The 19,418-nt window shown below is 43.7% G+C and overlaps 1 protein-coding gene across 5 annotated transcripts in view; it reads left to right on the forward strand.

Annotated features, from left to right (window-relative positions):
* Positions 1–19,418, forward strand: part of DOT1L (DOT1 like histone lysine methyltransferase) — a 95,870-nt gene that overhangs the window by 69,214 nt on the left and 7,238 nt on the right. For 3 of the 5 annotated variants that reach the window (XM_084614181.1, XM_084614185.1, XM_084614182.1), the window contains exons 16-25: positions 1,608–1,699; positions 5,280–5,381; positions 6,879–7,016; positions 7,896–8,021; positions 8,863–9,347; positions 9,620–9,743; positions 10,689–10,835; positions 13,730–13,859; positions 15,455–16,071; positions 16,804–17,009. In XM_084614181.1, the coding sequence (XP_084470307.1) occupies positions 1,608–1,699; positions 5,280–5,381; positions 6,879–7,016; positions 7,896–8,021; positions 8,863–9,347; positions 9,620–9,743; positions 10,689–10,835; positions 13,730–13,859; positions 15,455–16,071; positions 16,804–17,009 (2,167 nt within the window). The remainder of the gene's footprint in view (positions 1–1,607; positions 1,700–5,279; positions 5,382–6,878; positions 7,017–7,895; positions 8,022–8,862; positions 9,348–9,619; positions 9,744–10,688; positions 10,836–13,729; positions 13,860–15,454; positions 16,072–16,803; positions 17,010–19,418) is intronic. The other 2 variants (XM_084614184.1, XM_084614183.1) reach the window with 2 other exon arrangements.

Consider the following 19,418-nt stretch of genomic DNA (forward strand, 5'->3'; position numbering starts at 1 on the left):
GGACTGAATGTGCCATGGTGAGGCCATTTTGCTCTTAGGGATAGTCCCTTCAGAATAATGATGAGGTCCATTGGGGCCTGGGCAAAGGTGGTAGATGCATGCTGTATCAAATGAAATTTAGTCTCCATTGCCTTTTTAAATGGGGTATTTCACTAGCACTAAAACACAAGTCAATAAAATGTCACTGTTAAAATTTGGACCATGTTGGCAACTATGTTGCTTGTTACAAGAACCTTTACACTGAAGATGCTAAACCTCTGATAACTAAGGAGAGGTTGTTCCTACAGTAAGTCTTTGTCTTGCATACATAACACTGCAGAAGGGAAGGGAGGACCTGCCAGTTCTCTTCCAGCCTCCACCAATTGCCAGTGTGTCCGTTCTTTTGCATGTTGCTTAAGTTGAAGCCTTGGTCTACGTTTACTGCAATTGACTGGGTTTCAGCTCTCATGTGGCATGAGGGAAAAGGACAGACACTGCTGGTCCAGAAACAATTCTGCATTATTTTAAAATAAGACGGTGCTTTAACTTAACGAATAAGGAACATGGGGGGCAGAATTCTGTTTTCCCAGAACCAGAAAGCAAAGTAGAAAAATAAAATCAGATGTTCTGAGGGTTTTGGAGGACAGTGAGGCTATATGGTCAGGGAGTCTGTTCTAGATGTAAAAGATGGTGTGAGGAAAAAATGTGGAGTTCTTTCTAGGAGGAGACCTGGAGAGCAGTAAGATGAGTTAAAATGGCAAAGTATAGGAAGTAAGCAACAAGAGTTGAGTTCTGTATAAGACACAGTGCCTTGAAGATTAGGAAGAAATTGGAAGTCAGTGAAGAGATCAAGGATCACTGTCATGGTGGGAGGGAATCGGTGAGACAGATGGCTTTAACTGTGGCTTGATGGATAGACTTGAGGGGTGCATTGTGATTAGGGAGATTACAATTAATCAAGAGCATGGACTGAAGTTTTGCAGTGAGGATGGAGAGGAAGGGGGAGAATTTTGGGGTATTGTAAAGAACAAGTAGAGTTTCACAGCTGTTCAGCTGTGAAGGAGGAAGGAGTAGAATGACCCCAGGCTGTGAGACTGGAAGGATGTTGGAGCACCGTGAGTGCATTTCTGTCATGATTATAATGGGTTGCCTGTTTTATTGCTCCTGCTTGCATTAAAGTCCATTAAGAAACTCCTTTTTCAACACACACATCATTAGGGTCCATCAGTTTCCTGTCTGCTTCCTGAAAATGTGCTCTTAGAAATGTTATAATGAGGGAGCTAATCTATGTGGTTAATGCATGACGCACAGACCAGCTAAGGGTCTAAGTAATATGCTATTGGAGAAAGTTCCAGGTTAGTTTTCTTAAAACATTAGTTTTCTTGCAAAGGAAAGCACATTACTGGAATAACCATTCCTAGAGCAAAAAGATGGTGCAAAACTATTGTATTTAAAATAATTGAGGTCAGCTTGTATTGTAACTAGGAGTTTTCAGCATTCACCAGAGTGAGCTCTACAGCCTCAGTGTACATGTTAACCCCTGCAAAAGGCAGTAGGGAGAAACCATGGTCCAAAATAATCTTAAATTGTTTTTCTCCCCTTCCGTCCTCCATGCATTTGTGTTACAGACTCTTTTAAGATCCAATACATGCAGTTCATGGCGTACATGAAAACTCCTCAGTACAAAGCAAACCTGCAACAGTTACTGGAGCAGGAAAAGGTGAGTGTCTTTTTTTTTTTTTAAATTGGTCTCCTGACCATTTCTAGCTATAGATGTACAGCCTCCACATCCCCTTCCACAGATATTTGAGAAAATGCCACAGACCCAGAATTCCAGATCAGTATTTACATAATTCCACTGTGGCCCCTGACAGAGTTAAAGGGCCCTGCTTAAGAGAGACAATGCCTTTTTGCTTAAGGCACAGGACTGAGAGTCCTGTGTTCTATTCTCAGCTGTGCCACCAATTTACTGTGACCTTGATGAAGTTTCTTTGCCTCTCTGTCCCTGTTTCCCCTGTAAAATGGGGATAATGTTCCCTTTTTTCACAGGATTGTCCAGATTTAATTAGTTGTTAAATTCCTTTTCATTAAACTCTGTTAAATATGGTTGAGCTATTTGCCTGAATATGGGATCACCTGTACAGACGAAAATGAGGGTTTCCCAACACTAAAAATAGCAGACAGATAGCAGGAATTGAACTTTCAAGAGAAAGTAGTGCCACACTTTAAAGCACCACCATTTCAATGGCCGCTCTTTCCTCTGATGAGCTGCAGAAGAGAAGGTGACCAAAAGTTACATGAGATAGTCTTTTCCAAACTGGTTACAATCTCAGTCAGGTAATTGTGGCTCAGTAAGAGCTATTCTGAGATCACAGATGGGTCATATGGGACAATAAAATTGTGCTAGAGAAGATAAAATATCCCTTATTCTGGTTTTCTGGAATAAAGTGTCCATTGAAAGCTAATCTCTGAGTCAAAATGCCTTTTACAGTAGTATGTGTGGAAACCAGGAATTGCAATGAACCCTAGGCTATAACCCTCAAACTAATTTAACATCAAGAAGTTGGTTTGTTCACCTTATAATAAATGAAAGAACTAAAACAAAAGTAAAGGAATAGCCAACAGTCACACAGCAGGTTGGATAAAATATCCGTAAGTCCCTGAATAGGTGTTGGGGCATGTTATAAAAACCTAGAGTGATGTCTGTAAGGTGCTTGAGAGCCTAATGGAAAGCATTATAGTTGTAAAATTTATTATGCATGAGCTTCCAGTTCAGCTGAGCAAATAAGTATTTGGTACAGTAGCTGAACCAAAAAAACCCACCCCTTGTTTGTTCTGAACCAAAACTGATTTTTTTCCCCCCCGTTTTTTCCCTCAACAAAACGAAAATCGGAAACTTTTGCTTGTTGATTCAAACAAAATGTTGAGTCCAATTGACCTTTCTGACACTTTTCAAGTTTTTTGGCTAAAACTATTTGCTGAATTTGCAAATTGTTTCCATGCCTGAAAAAAATGCATTTTGGGGTAAAATTCATAAATGCTTGCTGTGACCACAAAAGTCTTGCAGCTCTCCTTTCAGTGCTCTGCTACAGCAGAGCTATCTGTCCAGCAGAGAGAGTACAAGTTCACTATCCAAATATCTTTTCCTTCTTGGTTTTGCCCCAGTTAGGGAATTAATGAATGCCCTTGAAAATAGGGATTGTGATTACGGAGCCAGAATAATGGTTCCTCCGCACAACTCTACCTACACAGTAACATTCTAACCCTCAACACCTTGTGTCTTCCATTTCTAAGCCTCTGCCAATCTCAGAGAAGAATGCTGCTGGATTATTCCTATGATGTGATGCGCAATCCAGGGTAATAGCATAAAGTCACCAGCCTGTTTCACAGACTTTATAGACTTTGCACTGTTCTCCATATGGGAAGGCTGGTGTTAGCCTTTGGTGAGAATGGTCAACCACTGCTTGCTGCATTCACTGTGCAAGAAGTGCTTTGGGGCGTTATCAGTGATGTTTGACAGTCCCCTACCACTTCGGCTTATGGTCCCCTGAGAAACAGAGGACAAAAAATCCTTCTGTTCACATGCTTGGTGTCAGGAAAATGAGCAGCGTAAAGTTAATTCTGTCCTCTTGCACAGCCTATTGTGCTGTATACTGGAGTTGTGATTTCAGACTGTATGGAGGAGGGCAAGTTGGTGATGGTATCTGACACCTTTTTCTCCCTGGGGTAAACTAAAATGTGAAATTTTATTTGTAAGTCAAAATCTCTTCATGGAGTGTAGTATTGGGCACTGAGAGAATCACTAGTTAAGAATTGTGAAACCTGAATCCCAAACTGCTTTGGCTAAATAACTTGTTCTGTGGTATGTACTGGTTACAGTACTGCCTCTGACTGTGTCTTATTATGAAAACCTAAATGTTTTTAATAAAGCTTCTGAAGTGCTAGTACACTAATGTACCTTTAGATGGAGCTATCAGCTACTGTAACACTTAATGAAATGCTAGGTGTTCATAGCACAAATGATTTCACAGCCTCACCTAAGCAATGGGTTTAGTGCCATGGTGATTGTGTGTTTTCCCTTCCCAAAATCCTTGGAGGAGGTGACAAAGGGGGGGGGGGTTGATTGTTGCAGAAGTATTACATTCGACATTTTCCCCTATGTGTAGAACATTGCTCCTTATCCAGATGGATAGCTCTTGAGTGCAAGACCCCTTCTTTTTCCCATCTTCAGCCCTTAGCAGTGAATACTTTGCTCCTGCAGAAATCCCCTCTAGAGCTGGGAGATAAATGGGGAAGAATCACAAATTTCTGGTTTCTTTTCCCCTCCACACACTATTGTTTTTCATAGAAATTTGAACCTTTTCCCAGTTCTACTCCTGTTCTTTGCAGGTATAGGGAGTGTGGGAGACTGGGACACAGAAGCAAAAATGTAAGGCGTGCTTGTGGTGGTCTGGTGAATATTCTATGCATGAATTGCCCTAGAAATCAAAGGGAGAGCAAGTAGTGTAAGGAATTTTGAGAGAGGCTCCTCTAGGACATGACGTAACATATTTCTGATTTTTTCCCTGACATACTTTCGTTTACTGAAGTTCTTTGAAGAAGAATATTCTGTGAGAACTTTGGGGATCTCTGTTCTATTCCCAGCTCAACCACAGACTTAGTGTGTCCTTGATGAGTCATTTAATCTCCTTGTGCTTCAGTTTCTCATGTATAAAATGTGGTTGGCACTTGAGTTGCTGAGAGATTATCCTGGTGAATACTACAGAGAAGCCTATAAATAAATATCTGTGACTTTGTGGATGAACCCATATTTTAAAACAATGTTAAACTCTAGGAAATACAGAGCTGCAGAAGTTGGAGATGGAAAAGGTCTATGAAGAAGTCTATTTCCTCTTCTCTTCTAGTGCAGGATCATTCTTAACTGTCCCGCACAGTTTTTAATATTTCAGGTGATGGGACTTCCTCTGTTTATCTTGGAAGACCATGCCACAGTCTAATAGATCTCACTCTTACGATAGGTTTCAGAGTAGCAACCGTGTTAATCTGTATCCGCAAAAAGAAAAGGAGGACTTGTGGCACCTTAGAGATTAACAAATATATTTGAGCATAAGCTTTCGTGAGCTACAACTCACTTTGTCGGATATCATCACCTTATGATAGGGTTCCTTATTCTTGCCTGTGTAAGCGACTGTATCATTGAAATGCCAATTGGTGAGGTGGAACTTCCCACACACATTACAATGGGAGTCTGACATAAACTTTGTGGGGTGTTTTTTTTTTTTTTTTTTTTACTTTTCCAGGAAAAGAACGCTCAGTTGCTGGGGACAGCACAACAGTTATTCACCCACTGCCAGGCACAGAAAGAGGAAATTAAACGGCTCTTTCAGCAAAAGCTCGATGAGGTATGGTTTGGCCTGGAGGAAATGGACTAAAAATGAATGTTTAAAAATAAATATTCTTGCTGGAAATTAACAATCCAACACTCTTGAAGTTTTGCTCTGGTTTCGACATCTTGGCTCCTTCCTGCAGGTGGCTGTCCAAGGGAATGTATTTCCTTCTCTTGTCCAGTCCATCACTGTTGCTTAAGTTGTAGCTTACCAGTCCCACCACCATGTCTTGATCCCAGAAGAGGTGTTAGTGACAGTCCTCAGGGCTGATTTTCCATTAAGTAACCAAGGAGCACGCAGAAAGTACATTCATTTCCCCTAGTTGAGTTGACTTGCCAAGTCTGCCTAATCTTTCTCCAGAAAGTGCACGCCTGCACTTGGGCGATTCACAGGCTTTGTGTTGGCGTTATGTCACTACACCATTTTATTTGTGGATTTATGACCCTGTGCTCCAGCCACTTCTGCTTATGAAGGGGGAGAACAGAACATGCTTGGAAATTGAACAAAGGGATCAAATACAAATATCTTGCCACCCCAGAAGCAGTGATTTCATTCACCCGCAGCATAAAGATTGACAAGGTGATTGACAGTGGTGGGATTAAATCAGTAACTACACCCAAACCAGGCTAAACCGCCCTTACGCACAACATAGTCCTTGCTGCGCTGCTCAGCAGAGGCCTCAAAGCTTCATTGAATTGGTGCTGTGATTAAGCCCCTGGACTGCAAGAGTTCTGGGTTCAGTTCCTTGTTTGGTCAGACTGTGAGAGACCTAGGGCAAGTCATGTGATCTCTGGGACAGCATTTCTTCCACCTGCTGTCAGTCTTGTCTGCTTAGCCTGTGAACTCTTTGGGCTAGTCTAGTACTGTCAGGCCTTGACCTCATTTGGGGAGTCTTTGTGCTCCTCTGGTACTACCAATAACGTTGGGTGGCACAGTAATAATAGAACAGCTAGCCATATTTACCCACCACTTTTCATCTGTAGTGCTCTGTGTCTTGCAAAAGAGCTCAGCATTGTTGCCATTTCACAGATGGGGAAACTGAGGCACGGTAGCTTCCTGTTTGCCTATAGTGGCTCTAAAAAGCATGGGGGAGGGTACAGTGGGACAAACTGGCGGGTACCACACCAGCTTGACAAATGCAGATAGGTCAAATGAAAGTTCAGAGGCCTACAAAGAAGCATGCTGCTTCACTGCATGAACAGGTGATCATATGGTCCAACTAGGGGTCAACTCCTGGTTTGTATTCCCAGCTTTGCCAGTGACTTGCTTGTGACTGCACAAGGTATCTCGCGTCTCTGCCTCAGTTACCCATCTGTAAAGTGGGAATGATGATGGTGATACACTGCCTCTCTGAAGCGTTGGAAAGTTTTAATAACTGTAAAAGTGGTGTGACTCCCCTAAAGACGGGCAATATAGAAATGTGAAATATTATTACTATATGTGTGTGCCGACTCTGAAATTGGAATCCTGAGTCCCATTTGAATCTGATCCTTTCTCCCCCTCATCCTGTAGTTGGGAGTTAAGGCTCTGACATATAATGACCTGATTCAGGCTCAGAAAGAGATCTCTGCTCACAACCAGCAGCTGAAGGAACAGACAAAGCAGCTGGAGAAAGATAACAGTGAACTCAGGAACCAGAGCTTGCAGCTGGTACGTACTGTGCTTCCATATGACGAGCAATGTGTGAGCCAAGTGATGGCCATTTTATATATAGAAGGCAGGTCATGAACTGCTGTTTTCCCTTTTATATCTTAATGAGAACAAAAACTGAATGGAAATCTTCATTCCTCTAGAGCCTAGAAGAATGTTGTCCATGCAAAGAATGCTACACTGGTGATGGGAAGAGCTTGTGTGTCCAGTTCTTGTGCTCACTGTCTGGTTTCTGTGCTATCTGTGGCATTCCTCTAGTCCTAGACCTTTTGGCTTCTGAAAACAGTCACCAGTTGCTTTCTTTTCTTTCTATTACTTCTTAGTCAAGATGCATTTCAAAAGAATGAATCTTGATCCAAAGGGTAGGGTGGGTGGTCCATTCTCACAGACGACTTAATTGAAATCCAGAAGTTTTCTGAAGTGACAGCTGATTTGGGTGGCCCCAACCTCGTCCACAGTACGCAGCTGTGCAGACAGGCTCTGCGCATATGGGATAGCAGTTTGAAGTGGAGGTGATAGAACACCATAGACAAGAAGTTTGCCCAGGGCTCGCTTGGCTGTAGCTGTCATTTATATATCCGTCACTTTCAGCAGTTCGCACAGTTAATATTAGGGTGGTGGAGAAGCTGTATGCAGAAACATTTAGGGATGTTGAGTAATGTTAGCCTTATAAGCCCCAACTCCAGCTGCTTACATAGGGATTGGAAACCAATTTTTCTGTAAAGCTGCAGTGTTTGCCTTGAATTGAGAGCTAGTCCTCAGTATGATAGAAGTTTCCCTTCAAATTTCAGTGGAAAGGAGGATGGGATTCTGCCCTGCTCTATTGATAGTTTGGAATTGTGAAACATGCCACTGACCAAGCCTTTAATGCACTTGCAGCTTAAAGCACGATGTGAAGAACTGAAGTTGGATTGGTCAACGCTGTCACTGGAGAGCTTACTGAAGGAAAAGCAGGCACTGAAGAATCAGATTTCTGAGAAACAAAAGCACTGTTTGGAATTGCAGGTAGAACCGCGAGCGAATTTAGTGCCACTAGGTTGTAGTAGTATTCGGCCAGCATTCCAGTTAGGGCACACGTTCGTCTTTTTGCATTACGGGACATTGGAACATAAACCTGCTGCCGTGGTAGTAGTATGACAAAATGATTAGAAGGTGGGTTGATAAAACTAGGAAGACCAAAGCTGCAGATAATCTTTCAGGTATACAAAGGGCAAATAATGGAAGTTTGCTTGGCCTCCAGTATTGCTCTGAGCTTCTGAACCTGAGCATCGGTTTATCAGTTTTCCTCCGTGTCCTTAAAATGCTTTGTCTAGTGAAAAGGAAGGTCCTATTGGTTTTGTTCTATTTCGTTCTGTTGCTCCTATATTGTATCTCCTGTGTGTGTCTCCTGTCAGACATCACTTCCCATAGAAATATCTTGCCAAGAGGACTTTTCTTTTCACAGTGGGGTTGGTTCTCTTGGCTTCTCATAAGAAGTGGTAACCCAGTCCAAATGTGTTATCGGGCACATGGTTGGATACTCTTAGTATGGGGTGTGATTTCCCCCCACCCCCACCATCCAATTTAAATCTGACTTTTTACAGACTCTTTATTGGAAATTGTCTGACATGCTCTAGAAGATGTTCCCTAGTAGTCTGTTTGAACATTCTTTTTTCTACCTGTACCTTTGTTTCACAAATCCAGAGCGGTGTATTGAAATTTGTTTTTTAAATCATAGATTGTTTGCTTTGAGTTATCACCAAAAAAGGGGACACTTTTTCTGAGAAGCGTCTGGAAGGGAAAACTCCAAAATGTGGTATAATTCTTAGGTACAGTCTTTAATCTTTGTCCTCCTCTTCATTTAAAGATCAGCATTGTGGAGCTTGAGAAAAGTCAAAGGCAGCAGGAGCTCATGCAGCTGAAATCGTATATGCCTCCTGATGAGTCTCTGTCGGTACAACTACGCAATAAAAACCGTTTAAGCCGTGAGCCCGAGGCCGATCATGGCAGATTCCAACTTGAGCTTGAGTGCTCTAAATTTCCTATGCCCCACATCAATGGCATGAGCCCTGAACTGTCCATGAATGGCCATGCTACTCCCTATGAAATTCATAATGCTCTTAGCAGGCCCTCTTCCAAGCAGAACACCCCTCAATACATGACCTCTCACCTGGACCAAGAAATAATTCCTTGCACCCCAAACCACAGCAGCAGACAGAAGGTGGACAAGACAGCAGGCTTGTCCTTACCTGATTACACCAGGTTTTCCCCAGCTAAGATAGCCCTAAGGAGACACTTGAATCAGGACCATGCAGTCAATGGAAAAGCAACAACTAATGAGATACACCAGAGGTGAGAGTGGTTAGTTCCTGTGTTGGGAAATGAGGTGTGGTAATGCTTATCGTGTTGCTGGTAATATACCTAGACAGTAGAAGAAAACAATCTCTGCCTAGACTTTAGTGTGGTAAAGCTTGGTGGCATAGTCATTTAACTGTAAGCCAGTATATCCAGCAATGCCAGTTGATCAGGTAAGCAAGGCAATAATGCCTTGAGTTTGTAATAGGAATTCATTTTGGACGAAGGGCATTAGAAGGAAAAAGCTGACGTGTACATCTTTGTTCCAGAGCTGACCATGTAAAAGAGAATGGCCTTACATATCCAAGCCCTGGCATTTCAAATGGCATAAAGCTGAGCCCTCAGGAAACTCGGCCCTCTTCCCCAGCGGCCTTACCCCTTGCAGGCGAGAAGGTAAGGAAAGCGTTGGCTTCCCTGCACAGAGCTGTCAACAGAAATGATGCTTCTCACAGAGCAAAGAAATAAAAGCTCTAGGCTAGAAGGTGTGGATTCAGCCCTTTCTATGGCTACCAGAGAGGATGAACTCAGCATTGGGTGTAACATGAAATGGAAGATGTCAAAAGAAGGAACTGGATGGTGGAGAGAGTCTCTGGTTATGAACTAGGCTGGTGCCTTTCACTGAACTCTGTAAAATGAGTAGGTGGTTTTGCTCTAGTTCACTTAGCCAGTCTCTGCTGGGTGTTGGCCTCAGCAGAGAGGCTGAGGAGAGAATGTACCATGGCGTGTCAACTATGCTCTCCCATGGAGAGGTGCCCGTTCTGGAGCAGGGTAGAGGCACGCGAGCGGGTGGCAGTGATGATTGCACTGCTGCTGCCTGCTCTGTGGATAGAGGGCTTCTGCCTACAGATTTGTTGGACAAACACCTTTCACCAGCAGCAAATCAATGGTTACGTTTCTCATTGATGTAAATCTTGAGAAATAAGAGGCTGTGAATCCCCAAGCACAGGTAAGAATGTGAGGAAACAAGCTTTCAAAAACTCCCTCCCTCTCCCCCTTGAGGCCCACATCAGAGCCTCCCTCCTTCCTGTCCAAGGTGATCTGGTTCAGATTCCTTAGGAAACCTCTGTTCGTCTATGGTCGCAGTGGGTTGTTGGCTGAACTGATGTGCTGTCAATTTGCAACACATTCAAACTTCCCAAACACCCTTTTCTCATATATAACATGCTGCCTGATGGGAAAAAATACAACAGCAAAGTGCCTGGGGAAAAATGCACACAGCTTATTTGTATATAAAAACGTCAACATGTGCAGAGAAGTAGCAGGGTTTGATCGTCGTTGGGGGAAACTCACTAGTGAGTAACAAGCCCCCTTTGAAACAGGCTGCCTTTGTGTTCGCAGGTTTTGCGAGAGAGGACTTCTGCGAGTAATGGAGAAACTATCACCAGTCTACCTATCAGTATTCCTCTCAGCACGGTGCAGCCCAATAAACTCCCTGTTAGTATCCCTCTGGCCAGCGTAGTCCTACCTAGCCGTGTTGAGAAGGTGGTGAGTAAGGGATTGTCAACACTTTCCATCCCTAACTAAAAACCAAACTGGGGAATAGTCATATACCGTGCACCAGAATCCTGGCTGGGACGTTGAGCTAGAATACCCTTGCTGCTTTTGGAGTGGCTGCTGACGCTGTCTCTCTACCTGGATCTTGGACAGTTATTTTCCTAGAGTATGTTAGACCAGCATGTGTCCTGGACAGGGTGGGAGATGAAGTTCCTGCGCCAAACAACTTAGTTCTGAATCTATGGCATGCTGGAGGGGCAGGCATAGTCTAATGGGTAGGACATGGGCCTACGAGTGAGGAATCCCAAGTGCTAATTTCAGCTCCGCCACTGATTTCCTATGTGACACCGGGCAAATGAAGGTCTGTCTTGGTTTGCTCATTGGTATAATGGGGCTACCTCGTGTGGGTGCTGAGGTTGAGTTTGCACGGTGTTTTGAAATTGTCACACGCCAAGCATGAGCTGTTGCAGTGGTGTTGACTTTTCAGCTTTCACAACTGGAAATGTTTTGGGACTCTCTTTTTGTGATCTCAGCAGACCCTTATGCTGGTGTGTGTTCCCAAGGGGAAGAGCATGAAAAGGACAGTGGGGGAGGGAGGATCAGTGCTTGACAGAGCAGGGATGTAAGGCATCCAGTTCCCACCAGTGTTTCTGCCAAAGGGGATTCCAGTAGATTACTAAGGAGCATTCACTACCTTTGTGTGGGAAGCATGGATTTGGAATCTAACTGGATGGTAGTGGAGGAAAGAGGAGGGTTAATGACTCCCTTCTCAGCCCATTGAACCATCTCAGACTGGCTGGATGCTTCCCAGTTTGTGACCACCAGTGTGGTGTTTGAGTCCCCTCCAGCAGATCACCAGTACAGCCTTGTGCAGCAACATACAATTGGACATAAACTTCCCCCTGTAGCCCGCTTTCCGTCATGGGAGAGGGAAAGATCTCTCCAGCCTGAGATCATGTATCCCATGGCTTCTGCCAGCCTCCCCCTTGTACTTCCTTCATATCCTTTAATTGTTCCTAGTTGATGGGTTGATTGCTCTTATTAGCTCAACAGCCTCCTGCCTAATTAAGCCATTAAGCACCCATCCCCCCAATTAAATCCATTCGGGGGCAGGGAGGAGAGCTAGTATCTTAGGGGCCAGAGTGCTGGGTCTGCTCTAGCACTCTTTTACAGGGGATTCTTTCTTTGATGAACTAAATAAGGGATCATTAGACAGATGCCACGGCGAGCTGCAGTTGGAGGGTATTGTAGTCTGACTCCCCATGTTCCTTCTTGCAGCAAAAGGCCTTGCAGTTGTGTTGGAGAGCCCCTGTTGTCTTAGTTCCAGGCAGATACATCTCTTAAAATGGAGGAAGGTGGCATCGGTATAGAATTACATTGCTGCCCTTGGGAGTTAGTGCCTTCTTCGGGAAATATCCCTTGCTGAAAGCTGGTTTTGCAAAGGGAGAGCTCGATTCTGAAGTCTGTGAGCACCTGCAATGTGTGCGTACATGCACTGGGCCAGATCCTCAGCTGGTGTAGTGTGGGATAGTTCCATAGAACTCAGTGGGCCTATGCTGACTTGTATCAGGTGGGAATCTGGTGCTCTCTTTAGTGTTCCTGATGGCTTATTCATTATGGATGCATTCTGAGAACAGAAATACTCGGGATGACACCAGGCCTTCAGTCTGTGTGCACGTCTCACTGATTTCAGGGGAGCTGTGTGTATGAACTGAGGGTGCGATAAAGCTCTTTGTTTCTTTTCCCATCTACACTAAAACTACGGTTCGAGGGATCTCATTACCACACAGTTGCCTTGAGTCAAAGGCAGAGGGACCCTCTTTGATGTGTTTGTACAGCCACTACCACATTGGGATCCTGGTCCATGACACGGGCTGGTAGATGCGAACTCAATATAAATAATAAAAGTTGTAGTGTAGATGGGATCTAACTGTGTCCCATAACTGGGCTAACCCTTGAATAGAACAAACCTCTAACCCAGTGGTGGAATGCTCTTAGGTCATGTCTAACCAATCACTATTAACTATGATGTAGCTGCAGTGGGTTTGTCCCCTAATCTAAACAGATCTGTGGCTTGGTTATAGCTGCAGGCATTGATGGGACCAAAGAGTAAACCCTTGTACACATTGTTGAGTTAAGCCTTTGTTCCTCAAAGGAGAGGAGTCACTTCTGTCCCTTTCCTCTCTCTGGTTTGTGAGCACAGGTTACAGGCTTGTCTAACATCTGAGTTTAGTCTGGGACCCTGGGAACCCTGTCAAACCAAGCACTTCCTTGTGCTTTTGGAAAATGTGGCATTGTATGTGAAACCAGCAATTCTAGAAACAAGCTACAACACAGTAGCAGGAATGCTACTGAGGCTCTGGAATTACTGCAGGACTCTAATTTGCGCACCAATACATTCCTAGCTATATGAGGTCGGAGACGGTAATTTTTATTCCAGGTGCCAGATTTTTTTTGGTGGGGAGCGGAATATTCCTTGTGCATGGACAATGACGCTTCAGGAGACGATCAGATGAAGCCCCTGGGATCCTACAGTGCAGTCCCCAGGGCCTGGCTCTCACTGCTAATACAGAAGGTGTCGTCTGCAGAGAGGTCATGTCCCAGCATGCCGTGATGCGTTGTGGTGGGAAGATTGTTACATGCTGGGACATGACGTCTCTGCAGGCTACATGAAACTAGATGCAGCAAGTTGCCAATGCAGCCCTTGGTTTGGGCAGCCTGGAGTTAAACTGCAATTTTCTGAAAATAGACAAAGCCTAGAAGGTTTAGGGAATCCAGAGGGATTTAAAGCCACAAACCTACAAACGCCCATGAGTTCTATTAAATGAACGGCTATTGAACAAACTTTCTGGACTGAAGTGCCTGTGTTTTTTCGCCTCCTCCAGAGAAGCACACCTAGTCCAGTTCATCAGAATCGAGACTCGTCGTCAACACTTGAAAAACAGTATGGTGCTAGTTCTCATAATGGTGTAAGCAATGCTGCTGGAAATAAGTCACTGGCTTTGGCTACCTCAGGTAATGAACTCCTCTCTATGGAGCCTCCATGTCTCTTAGCAATAACTCTCGTCATTATGTGTGTTTGAGCTTTTGGGCACTTGGGATTGAGAGCCCCTGGTGCTGCAGAGAGCTGGATGTATGGTGCAGTTTCATATCAAGAGATTGAATGTTCCTGGGTTAAGGAGAAGGACCTGGATTGGGGGTGTATGTAGTAGGGCTGAAAAAACACAGAGAAGGGAAGGGTCATTCATTAGTGAAAACATATGAGTGTGGCAGTTCAGACAAAAGAATCACAAACCAAGATGGGCAGTGTGTTCCCGTTGGTCAGTCTTGACCACCTAGTGCGAGAAGTCCCCCTTAGGCTCTCTTCCAGCATCTGTATAGATTGAATTTACTCACATCCAACTGCTTGCCCGTGTGTGGCCCCTCTTATCCTCCCGATTCTCCTAGCTGCAGTTGCTGTGTGGAATGCTGGCAGACCATTGCCTCTAGCTCTTCCTCTCATCAGCACAAATAAAGGATGGAACAGATGGTCTCCCCACCCTTGGGGAAATCCTACCTCCAGCTGTACTGCTATGGTGGATCCTGTTGCTCCCCAGTAATCTGAGCACATTCCCAAAGGGAACCCTGGCACAAAGAGAAATGAGTCAGGCCTTTTTCAGTAGTCTGGAAAGGCAGCTGTTGACTTTGTGTCTGCCACTCTCAACAACAGGGAGCTTAGCAAACCCACTGCACTCCTACACTCCATTCAAGGGGCAGGAGCCGTTTCCCAAAAAAGCACCCAGACACGCTTTATTCAGGCTTCTTAGGACTAGTGAGTGCCTCTTCAGCATAGCCTGCAGGAAGCACTCTACCACAGCTGTATCCTCATCAGACTTGCTCCCCACCCTCAGGGGCTTTGTGTGATTAACATCCTTTCAGCAGATAAGGGTTGAAGGAAGCTCACTCTGAAGCCAATTATAGTCAGTGCTGTAGAGTAACATTGGGTTCCCAGCTTCCCTTAGTCCCAACTATCCCAGGAAAGAAGGCCTTATTTAAATTCCATGCATGATGCATTGCTGCAGATACTTACTGAACTTCATTACTTCCCTTTTCCTCAACTCCCACATGGGTTCCTTCAGTCCCCTGACTTCCTGAAGTTTTCCACAGTTTTCTCCCTGCTTCCTTTTGGTTTGAGCTATGGGATGGGGCTAGGTGTGCAGATGACAGCCTCTTTGGAAGGAAACTTGTGGTTGGCTGGAGCAGAGAGATTCTTGGGTTCTAATCCAAGGTGAGCATTTTATCCTGAGAAGGCACTTGAGTTGTGACAAAGGTTGGGTTAAAGGCAGGACACTTGCATGTTATGTATGAACTTTTGTGAGTCCGTAAAAGGGAGCAGAGTGAACTGACAGATCTAACTTAATTCACCAATGCATGCAGCTATGTTCTTGGCTTCACTGTATGATGGGCAGCCTTGCAGAGTTCAGTACGTAGTATTATGCAGATGACTAGGAGTTATTGCTTTCCCAGAAGTTGCCAGTTAGGATAGTTGAACACTCAGACATATCCCAGAAATTTAGCACTGGCAGGTATACATCATTGCTTTTTTTGAGTGAGACTTTCCCTTTCCACAGGTTTTTCATATTCTTCTGGCTCCATGGCAGTTAATGGAACACTTTCAAACAGCCCAGCCCACCTTAACCATAGTGTTGATCAGGCAGCTGTGGACGACCCCGGGAGTTTGTTTAACTCAGTAGGGTCTCGGAGCTCCACTCCACAATACCCTTCTTTGCTAATGATGCAGTCACGGAATTCTGGGCAGAACTCCCCGGCTCACCAGCACTCAGCAAGCCCCAAGTTAAATGGTGCCTCTCAGAGCATGGTAGGGGTTCTGCAGTATGTGGATGCTCAGAAGATGTTTACCGAAGGAACAAAGGGGGAACTTCAGCCTGATGCTGCCTTTTCAGATCCTGAGAACGAGGCCAAGAGAAGAATCATCTTCACAATCTCTCCTAGTACAGGAAGTGTAAAACAGTCTCCTTCTAACAAGCACAGTCCCCTGACTGCAAGCATTCGGATGGACTGTGGCCAAGCATACATGCAGGATGGGAAGAAACGAGGTCGAAGGAAGAGATCCTCCACTGGGAATCTAAACATGAACTCTGGGGTGTCCCCTAAACGCAAATCCTTACCAACTGTGGCTGGACTCTTTGCTCAACCTTCAGGCTCACCGCTTAATATAAACTCAATGGTAAGGAAAAGAATGGTGGGAGTTACGGCTAAGTGTAGGTATGTTTGGCATGTCAGTACTATACATTGTTACAATTTTGGCGTTCTGGACTATGGCATAAAAACCAATGTGAACATGTTCCTCTAAGAGCCAACAGGTTGTTGAAAGTTACAATGATCAATTTAGATGTAGTTACAGAATCTTCTAAGTCCTCTTACCTTCCCCTCAAAAAATTCTATTAAGTATTAAACAGAATCTTTAACAAAATAATTCTGATTCTCCAAGTGATCGTGAAACATGTTTGCTTTTTGTGAAATCAGAATTTTACCCCGTCTAAAATACATTCATTAAGTGACTTGAGTGCTTATGTCCCATTGACTTTAAGCAAATACTATTCAGTAAGTGTTATCTCAAAACACACAGCAGATGTTCCTAATGAAGACCTGTAGGTTGTATTCATCATGGCATCAGAAATTGATATTTGAGGTGAAATGTTCTTTCCCTTTTTTCATGCATTTAACTGCCTAATTTTATCATCTTCAGGGTCAAGTATTCAGCCATGAAAGCTCAGAAAGGCAGCCAAACATTGTGCAGGGATTTTAGGGTTGTGACACTGAAGGATAGCATGACTTTTGGTGTCAAACGCTAAGCTAGTCTTAAAGCTGAAAGCCAAGTGTGCGTGAATACTGTCTTATGAAGTTCTTTACTAAAAGAATATTTTCATCTTTAACATTTTTTTTCTTCCCACCCCAGGTCAATAACATTAATCAGCCTTTAGAAATAACGGCCATTTCCTCCCCTGAAAACTCCCTGAAGAACTCTCCTCTTCCCTACCAGGACAATGACCAGCCTCCAGTGTTGAAAAAAGAGAAGCCCCTGATTCAGACCAACGGCGTTCGTTACTCGCCACTGACTTCGGATGAAGAGCAGGGATCGGAAGATGAGCACAATAGCACCAGGTGAATATAACTCTGTCGATGTCTGGTTAGCAGCTTTATCTGATCTGAAGATAGGGTGACCAGATGTCCTGATTTTATAGGGACAGTCCCGATTTTTGGGTCTTTTTCTTATATAGGCTTCTTTTACCCTCCACCCCGTCCCGATTTTTCACATTTGCTTTCTGGTCACCCTATCTGAAGATGCAGCTCTCTAGGCCTGGTCTGTTAGTTCTCCAAGTACAAAGATCTATCTCATTAACTCATGCTGCTTGTCAGCCAGAGTTTGTTTTCAGCATTATATATATTGTGTACTTTAGTAGCTAACATCTCTTGATAAACTGTGAAGGTGTTGGAAAGCAGAATGAGCATAGGGAACCTACTCCTAGCTGGGTTTTTAATGCTTGCAGCGGGTGGCTTTGTTTGGAAGAATGAGCATAAACTTTGCAGGAGTGCTCACTTCAGCACCCTGACCAAGTCTTACCTTTTGGGTAATTTTTAGCTAAGAAAATTCCAACTTCCGTTTCAACTTGATACAGAGTTCTTCACTTCCTATTCCAAAGTGTTGTGTAATGTTGCTCTATGTTGTTAAACACCTGTCACGTTCTTCCCCATTTGTGGGTGTAGTAATTGCTCTGTGTGTATGTGAAGTACTTTAAGAGTAAAGGTGCTGTAAATCTGGCTGCCTGAGGAAGGAAAAAAGCAATGAAAAGTTCCATGAATAAGTATTCTTGGTATGTAGGTAAAATTCACAACCTCTGTTCAGAGTCTTTGGTAGCTTATTTCTTGGTAAGGATATATTCCACTAGTACAGTGGTTCTCAGCCAGGGCTACACATATCCCTGGGGGTACACACAGGTCTTCTAGGTATTTGCCTAGTCTTACAACAGTCTACATAAAAAGCACTAGCAAAGTCAGTACAAACTAAAATTTCATACACACAATGACTTGTTTATACTACTCTATATACTATACACTAAAAGAAAGGGAGGACTTGTGGTACTTTAGAGACTAACCAATTTATTTGAGCATAAGCTTTCATGAGCTACAGCTCACTTCATTAGATGTATCCGATGAAGGTAGCTCACGAAAGCTCATGCTCAAATAAATTGGTTAGTCTCTAAGGTGCCACAAGTCCTCCTTTTCTTTTTGCGAATACAGACTAACACGGCTGCTCCTCTGAAACCTATACTATACACTGAAATGCAAGTACAACATTTATATTCGTTGATTTATTTTATAATTATAGGGTAAAAATGAGAAAGTAAGCAATTTTTCAGTAATAGTGTGCTGTGACAGAATGTTGGGAATTGTTAAGAAAGGGACAGATAAGAAGACAGAAAATATCATATTGCCTGTATATAAATCCATGGTACACCCACATCTTGAATACTGCGTGCAGATGTGGTCGCCCCATCTCAAAAAAGATGTATTGCAGTTGGAAAAGGTTCAGAAAAGGTCAGTAAAAATGATAAGGGATATGGAATGGCTGCCGTATGAGGAGAGATTAAAAAGCCCTAGGACTTTCAGCTTGGAAAAGAGATGGCTAAGGGGAGATATGATAGAGGTCTATAAAATCATGATGGGTATGGAGAAAGTAAATAAGAAAGTTGTTGTTTACTCCTTTTCATAACACAAGAACTAGGGGTCACCAAATGAAATTAATAGGCATCAGGTTTAAGACAAACAAAAGGACATATTTTTTTTATACAGTGCACAGTCAACCTGTGGAACTCTTTGCCTGAGGATGTTGTGAAGGCCAAGACTATAACAGGGTTCAAAAAAGAACTAGATAAGTTCCTTGAGGCTAGGTCCATCAATGGCGATTGGGCAGGGATGGTGTCCCTAACCTCTGTTTGCCAGAAGCTGGGAATGGCGATGGGATGGATCACTTGATGATTACCTGCTCTGTTCATTCCCTCTGGGGCACCTGGGATTGGCCACTGCTGGAAGACAGGATACTGGGCTAGATGGACTTTTGGACTGACCCAATATGGCCGTTCTTATTTTTGTTTGATTATGTAAGCAACTAGTTTTTAAGTGAGGTGTAAGAACAAAGAGCAATGGTCTCAAGCTGCAGTGTGGGAGGTTTAGGTTGGATATTAAGAAAAACTTTTTCACTAGGAGGGTGGTGAAGCCCTGGAATGGGTTACCTAAGTAGGTGGTGGAATCTCCTTCCTTAGAGGTTTTTAAGGTCAGGCTTGACAAAGCCCTGGCTGGGATGATTTAGTTGGTGTTGGTCCTGCTTTGAGTAGGGGATTGGACTAGATGACCTCCTGAGGTCCCTTCCAACCCTGATATCTATGATTCTGTGTAACTTGGGGGTACGTCAGACAAATCAGACTCCTGAAATGGGTACAGTAGCCTGGAAAGGTTGAGAGACAATGCACTAGTAAATTTGCATTGTACATTTTTAAATTAGTTGGGCAGACA

This window comes from Lepidochelys olivacea, assembly GCF_965140295.1.
Source record: "Lepidochelys olivacea isolate rLepOli2 genome assembly, chromosome: 25".
NCBI classification, from domain to species: domain Eukaryota; kingdom Metazoa; phylum Chordata; order Testudines; family Cheloniidae; genus Lepidochelys; species Lepidochelys olivacea.